This window comes from Phalaenopsis equestris, unplaced genomic scaffold (genome assembly GCF_001263595.1).
Source record: "Phalaenopsis equestris unplaced genomic scaffold, ASM126359v1 Scaffold000322, whole genome shotgun sequence".
Classification (NCBI taxonomy): Eukaryota; Viridiplantae; Streptophyta; class Magnoliopsida; order Asparagales; family Orchidaceae; genus Phalaenopsis; species Phalaenopsis equestris.
In genome coordinates, this window is record NW_018164764.1 from 116,225 (window position 1) to 124,479 (window position 8,255).

Below are 8,255 nucleotides of genomic sequence, written 5' to 3' on the forward strand. Positions count from 1 at the left end.
AAATATTTTTCATATTATGATTGGCTTTTTAATAACAAGAATGAATTTAAATATTTTTCATATTATGATTGGCTTTTTAATAAAAAGAATGAATTGCAAGCGAAATAAATTGAATAGTTTAAATGTTAAATAAATAATTCATATAATTTATTTCAAAATTTATAATAAAATTCATATTATCACGCAGTTATGAACATTTGTTTATTACCCCTCCCCTATTTTCTATTTTTAGATCCTTCTAAAACTTGTATAGGCTGTTGATGAAACTATTCATCTTATCCTCTTATCTTATTTGGTTCAAATAAAGTATCTCAAAACATTAATAATATCTGACCTTTCAAATTTCACTATCTTATGATCTCAAGGTAATTATTTCTTTTCATTGCGTTTGCAATACTCTGAAGATATATATGTATAACTACAAAATATGTTATGTTGAAATTCTCTCGTGGTATTATCACATGCTAACAGATCTTGATTTTCTATTTGAGATGTGTTAGATCCACTTTTGTGGTTAGTTAAGTTTACTCATCTCTTAAAGGAGAAAAGTGTCAAAATAGTTTCCCAAATCTTTGCAATGTGTCATTTAAGTCCCAAAGTCTGTAAAAATGTCAATTTAGTCCTCAAACTCTTTTAATATGAGCTGCAACAGTCTCAACAGTGGACTATTTCAGCCTCAATTTAAAGGGTCTGAGGACTTATTTGACACTTTATAGACTTTGGAATTAAAATGGCCCCATCTAAATAGTTTGTGGATTTTTAATACACTTTACTCTCACTTAATGTATGAATTTTAGTTGCACGATCATAAACTTTTGTGAAATTCTTGTAACTTCTTTCATTTTACTTTTTATCTCCCATTTCACATCATCATAAATCCTTTCATAGCCCATCTTACCAAAAATCTTTGTGCCCAATTCAGTCACCTCAAATATATGTCCTTTGAAATCCTTAAGTAGAATGAAGCTAAACTTTTAAACATCGATGCACCGTTGATGTAATGGCTGAAATTTTATCAGAACCTTTATTATTAGGTATGCTCATACAAGAGTACTCTTGGGATTGATGACCCTAGAATAAGAAAGATAGGAAAAAGGAAATAACAAAGAAGGCAAGATAACACCTAATATCTTCAATTAATCAATTCATAATAGTTATTTAGAGATAAAGGCAATAACATAAAATAAGAAAGGAAATAAATCCAATCCAAGAAAATAAATCAAAAGTTGAAATTTTATATTAAGTCAATGAGCGATTTAAATCGAAAGTTGAAATTTTATATTAAACAGTTCTTAAGTCAATAAGCTAAGGTATATGAAGCTCATGCTTAAGCTATTTTAGTAGAGTGCTTGGATTTTGGCAATCAATGTTTCCTAATTAATCAGTTGAGCAGAGGCTATTTTTCATAGTTGAATCCTTAGAAATGTATGGTCATATATATATATATATATATATATGTATGTGTGTGTGTGCGTGCGCGCGCTCGCGCGTGTATGTGTGTGTGTATAAAGAGAATTAGCATCTTTTAATTATAACTTAATATTATGTTTCATCAAATGCAAGATCAAAGTTGTTCATTCTCCTTAGTCCTTAACATATTAAAACTAGTGGCATGTATGATTTTAAGAATTCTTCAAATCCTTTTGTTATTTGGTTACATTTCTAAACTATTTTGGTTTATCTTGTTGGCAGGCAGCTGAGATTCTCTCCAGGGATGGGATTAGTGCTGAGGTAATCGTCCATTTAAAGTGAATTGTTTAACCGAACTAAACCAACTATATTTTGGTGAGTATTTATCTTTCTAATTTCAGTTTGGAGGAACTCATCAAGTATTTATTTTGCAGATTATAAATCTTCGTTCTATCAGACCGCTTGATAGAGATGCTATCATTTCTTCTGTGAAGAAAACCAACAGATTGGTCACGGTAGAAGAAGGTTTCCCACAGCATGGTGTTGGTGCAGAGATTTGGTAAAACGTTTAACCCAACCTGAATACTATTAATAATCTGTCTCTCCTCGCCATCCCTCAGCAAGGGATAAGTAGCTTCCATTTTCGATCTAGAAGTCATGGGAAGTCTTGGTTCAATACCATTAAGAATCTCTCTCTTTCTCTCTCTCTCTCTCTCTGCACTCCCAGCATATCTAACCCCATGAAAGTTTTAAATTTAAAAATTTACATATATGCCACTCAATCCACTTCTTAATTCCTATGGTTTTATTAATCTAGGACCTAACTTCAATTTTTACATATATGCCACCTTACCTATGCATGAAAGGTTTATTTCATTTTTTTTAAGAGTAAAAATAGTGGTATTTTTTATATTATATGAAAGATTTGGGTGGTATAAATGTTACGAGCAAGTTTAGGTGTTAGACGTGTAAATACAATGCCTTTATATTTAAATGCTCTTCTAATCATCTACATTGTAAAAGTATACTCCCTCATCCTCTCGCTTCAAGTACACTTTTGGACCTGATTCACTGGGTACGAACGAACCATCTCCCTCTAATATAACCTTCTGTTGCTCAGTGCCGTCGTCGTTGAGGAATGCTTCGAGTATCTCGACGCTCCGGTCGAGAGGATTGCAGGAGCGGATGTTCCAATGCCATATGCTGCAAATCTGGAGAAGCTGGCTCTTCCTCAGGTCAGTAAACCACTCGAGTTACTTCTCATATGTTCCAATACTCTTGTTTAGCATGGCACCTTAATGTTAGGGAAATTTACATCAATAACACACAATTCCTTTGTTTTTACTTATCTAACGCCCAAAGTTTGATATTTGCAATTATACCGCTTTGTTCTCTTAAACTTATGCATTAAAAGATATATTTCACTTTTAAAAAGATATATTGATGGGAACATTTTTTGATGTGATGTTAAAGATTTGAGTCGTATGCATGTAAATATGAATGCTTGGGTGTTATATATGTAAATACATATGATCTTTGTGGTGTATATGTAAATGCCCCTGAATGTTAATTAAATGGTTCTTAAAGAACTCATTGAATTATGTATAGGTTGAGGACATTGTCCGTGCAGCAAAGCGAGCTTGCTATCGGTCAGTACCATTAGCCGCAGCAGCGTAATCGATTTATAAGAGTTCAGTGAAGGCAGTTTCTACCTCTTTTTTCTTTATTTAAATAATACTATTTTTTTGCTATGAATTATTGTGTGAAAATAAAAAAAAATATATTGATGGGCACTAATTCACTAATAAAACATTTGATTGTTTTTGGTACATTTGCACAAGGAATGCAACATTTGTTGACATGTTCTATGTCATAATATTGTTATTATAATTCAAATTTTGGCTTATTGATGCCTTCCATACCATATTTTTTTCACTTTCGCCAAATTTTTTATGCATTTATATTAATTAACTGTGGTGTTGTAATTAATTAACTTTTCTTATTTCCACTTTTCTATTTTTGATTGGGAAAAGGATATGAGAATTTTATGTTAAGACATTTGGATGAATAAATGAATGGATGATAAGTTAAATAATAATGTAAAAAATGCTATTAATGTCTTCTTATGGCCCTTCATTTCTTATTAAGATCCAATATTTGATAAGTTAAATTATAAATAAATCCCAATTATTTCTAACTATGGCTGTGTAGACTTCACCATAAAATTTTATATAGGAGAAAATCTGAATAATTTAGAAATTATTGGAGAATATTCTATGAAATGCTTCTAAATATGAATATTAAAGGAGAAATAAAGTATAATAATTGCGAGATAGAAGGTTGATAAATGTATATTACCCAATTATTAAAAATATCAAATTATCAAAATCAAGATATAGGAGTCTGTCATGGGAAAAATATTACGTCAGGACTCGTAATGTATTCGGAGTCCAATGGTGGGGGGTCACTTGTCAAGTGAGCTCCACTATTTTTAGCACTGGTCAATGTCATTGTATTACGGTGGAACTCACTTGACACGTGGCGCCCCATCATTGGACTCCGAGCATAAACTTCATTAGGAAACTAGAAGTCTTGATGTAATATTTTCTCCCTGCCATGATAGTTATCAAAGAGAGCAAACAACATAGGACAATCTAGAATGATTTTAAATTATAAAAGATTAAATGACAACATTCTCAAAAGAACAACTCATAAATAAAATCTAAAATGCGAGATGATTTAAGTAAGTTTAATTTAAAATCAGAGTTTTAGCAACCAAATATGCATCACAAGTTTTTAGTTTATGGAATGGATTGCTTCTACATGTCTTGATGATCACTATGAATGGTTAGTAATGTATCTTGTCTTAAAAAATACTCCGAAAATATTCTAAAGAAAAATAGATAATATCTTTAGAAACATTTCAAGAGATCTCAAAGAGACTTTAGAAATGTCACATAAATTAGATGATTTAAAGTTACTAAGATCTCTTTTAGGGTTATCAAACTATGTTAGGTCACATATAACAATTCTTTTAAAAATTTTCAAACAGTCACATAAATTAGATGATTTAAAGTTACTAAGATCCCTTTTAGGGTTATCAAACTATGCAACTTTTGTATATTAAAACATCTTTGAAATGCTTCAGAAAGTTTAATCAGAAAGATGTTTTGTTAGTGCAGCAAATCAAAAAGATGGTGTCAGAACATCCAAACTTATCTCTTCCATTAGATACATATTTTCTGATCAATGAATCCGGTGGATGTGAAAATGGTGGTGGTGAACTCTAATGAGGAAACCTAATCAATTCGACGACAAGAAAGAATAAAATATTTGCAGACATGTTTCTAGACTTCATAAAAGAAGAAGTATTTAAGCTCTTTGGATTATGACTTTATTGCAATTATCAATAACTTGGTAACTTATTACTTTTTCATTTGTCATAAAATGGAGACCATCATGAGAACAGATTGTGAAGCCATCATCAAATATACATAATTTGAGTTCCGAAAGATGGTTAAAATTTCTTATCACTAATAGAAGAATAAATATAATATGAGAACATATAAAAAATGATGATAATTCTTAGCATATCAACTATCAAGACAATTTGATTTAAATAGAACAACCGAGTTATTCGCTATTGCAAAATTTTATAATGAATTTTGTTTTATAGGAATTGAACAATCACATACGGAATGAATGAGTTATATGAAATTTGGAGACTACGAACTAAAAATATATGAAGGAGAAGAATGATATCAGCTTTCTAAAACAAATGAATTGGATGGAATACATCACTATTTTATAGATAATATATGACATTTTATAAACAATGGATGACCCGAATGTTATAAAGTCATAGAAGTCTTAATTGACTATTTTCTTACAACCATCAGGAAACCAAGAGGTAAAACGTTCTTATATTATATTATCTTTTCTCCACCAAAATCAAGAGTCATGCAACATGGAAGGAGGCAAAAGAACAAACAGATTTGTACAAAGGGAAATCTTCTTAGAAAGGGTTGTACAATTTCAGAGTAGTTGATGAAAAACGTAGAAAGTTTCTTACATTTGTACGATATAAATGATACCATAAAATGAAGAATCAAGCTATTTCTTAACTCTCTAGAATGAACTATAATAGAAGAAATAAATAGCAATGATAATAGAATAGTAAATAATATAATTATTGAGATTAGTTCCCGAAATATAATGATATATTCCATTGGAATTTATCAAGGATATCTTCTGAATGATATCATAACAAGCTAATATATATACCAAATGAAATAAGATTTCATCAATTTTGTGTGATACATGAAATGCTTAAGAAGGTGACCACTAAACATTATTCAATTTTAGGGTTATACTCTAATAATGAAAGTTGTTTTAATTATGATCAACAATGTTATAATACATCTAACATATGTAACAAAATTTGTAGATATACTAGGTGTCAATGCCAGTTGAAAATTTTAATTTATAAAGCTTATATACATGTAATTATTTTTTCTGAGGTGGAAAATGACAATATAACAATAGATTTATCTTTGCTAATGAGTTTTGGAGTGGTTGGCAGTATATGGGTAGATTATGTAACCCAAACTCACATGTTTGGAAGAAAAGCTAAATCTAAAATATGTCATGCTCTTATGTATTGAAATTCACCAATTGAAGTTAAGATAAATTTCATTCCACCAGAATGACATGGTGAATGATTTGAACCATCCAGACATTTTAATAAAATATTATGCCAAGGGATTAGTCATGTTTATCAACCATTTAGTTACAATAAATATGCTTATGCTTCTGAGTAAATTGATGATGATTATTTATCGGTTCCTATTGAAGCCCAGTTGGACCATTGGAGGGCTACAATTCAAGGTTCTGATTGGCAGTGGGATCGATAATAAGATTATTATGATTATTCTTTATTTGGTGAAACTAACACGAAAAAAAATATTTATGGATCAATGCTTGCCCCTTAATTACTTCTATAGATTTAAATTTTTTACAAAGAACAAAAAATTATTGGACATTTATCGTAGGTTAAATAACAATAATTATGACCATGAGAAATAGGTTAAAAATTCCATGAAGCTTCTTACTTGATCAAGAAGGAGATTTTGCCAAGAAAGTTTTTAAAATTCCATGAAGCTTCTTACTTGATCAAGAAGGATATTTTGCCAAGAAAGTTTTTGGCTTATCTTTGAAGTGAACTTTATGTCACTTTAAGAAACTTTTCTTGGCAGGAGAAAGATAACATGTCATTTTTACTTACTAAATTTATGATATGTTATTGAATAGTAAAATTAGTGTCATGTGAGTTTCTTATGAGTTTTGACATTATAAATAGGAACCATATGTTATGTTGTAGTGTGTTTGAAAAAAAGGTGTGTGTGTGTGTGTGTGTGTGTGTGTGTGTGTGTGTGCTTAAGATAAGAGTGTTTTTGTGTGAAAGTATAGTGTGGAGAAGCAAACCTACTCTCAAATCTATGTGGGTTGTTTGTGCTTCATTAATATTATTTTTGTTTAACCATAATTTTAATGTGTTTTATGCTCTTCATTTGTTAGAATCTTTTCTCTTGATTTGTCTAATTTCAATCTACCAAATTACTCTAATCAGACTAGAACTACCGGTTACCTAGGAATGTTAGGGGCAACTTCTACCAAAAGCTGGTGAATAGTATCGTTAATCTTATCCTCTCCCTGGAGGTCATAGAGATAGGAGATACTATTTCAAATCCCACTTTGTATCCCTCATTTATCACACATAAGTAATGTCGTCATCGCCCTCGCCACGTAAACCTCTGACTTACACAAGTCTGGTGATCCATATATGACATTAACAAATGTCCCCAGTTGCTCACAAGAATCTGATTACCTTATAAAAGAAATCCTTGAGCATCAGGTTACAAATGTAGGATATATAGTGCCAGATATTTTATTGGAATTTGTGAATTAACGGGTCTCGGGGCATATCTTGGTGGGTCCCTAAGAATATTCAAGATGATTTTCTTCAACAAAGGATAATTGGTTCAGATGTCCTCCAAAATATCCAAAAGAATGTAAAAGTGTTTGGGGCATAACCCTAAACATCTTTTATAACATTCTGAATCATTTCGAGTTCATTTGGACTTATTGCCTTGTTGAGTTAATCATTCTTAGTTGATTTAAAGTTTAGTTGTAATGTTTTAGTCTTATATACAGTAAATATTTAATGTTTTAATCACACCATGAGTGGGACAACTAAACATTCACCCCATGTTCATTTAGAAATTATGGTAGTGGACGCCCTTAAGGGCAAACTAAATTATTAAGTGAATCCTCTCTTTCAATTGAGGTTGTGCTTGTAGTGTTTCGAAGATGCTTATGATTGATCTTATCTCTTTTCTAGACCTCATTAGATGATTCTAGGTCAAACCTAATTCATTGCTGAGCTCTTAAGTCTTTATGGGTAGATTTGTAATTTTGAAATGTTAAATGAAATGAATTTAATCCTTATTAAAACATTGAATTATTATTTAACCATTGGTTGGGGCTTCCAATTAGTGGGTTATTATCTTCCTAGCCTAAGCTCCTCACATTAGGATCTTCTACATTTAATTAACTTCCAAATCAGAACAATTTAAAAAGTCACATTTTTACCCTTCTATAGAAATGGTGTGAATTGGTTTCTACCTTTAACCCTTTGTATTTTAATCATTTCAGGGAGTTTACTATGATTAAAATTACCCATTTACTGTTTGATTTGATCTAAATCTTAATTAGTGTAAGGAATCTCAAAAATTATCATTTTGTCCCTAAGGATTTCTACTTCATAATTCTTCAAATTTAACTCA

At 30.6% G+C, this 8,255-nt stretch overlaps 1 protein-coding gene across 2 annotated transcripts in view; it reads left to right on the forward strand.

Annotated features, from left to right (window-relative positions):
- The window catches only part of LOC110025672 (pyruvate dehydrogenase E1 component subunit beta-1, mitochondrial-like), a gene marked incomplete in the record, with an annotated part of 22,695 nt that extends 19,462 nt beyond the window's left edge, over positions 1-3,233 (forward strand). For both annotated transcript variants that reach the window (XM_020726279.1, XM_020726280.1), the window contains 4 exon segments: positions 1,693-1,731; positions 1,845-1,969; positions 2,531-2,645; positions 3,019-3,233. In XM_020726279.1, coding sequence (XP_020581938.1) covers positions 1,693-1,731; positions 1,845-1,969; positions 2,531-2,645; positions 3,019-3,087 — 348 coding nt within the window.
- Between the last annotated feature and the right edge of the window lie 5,022 nt (positions 3,234-8,255).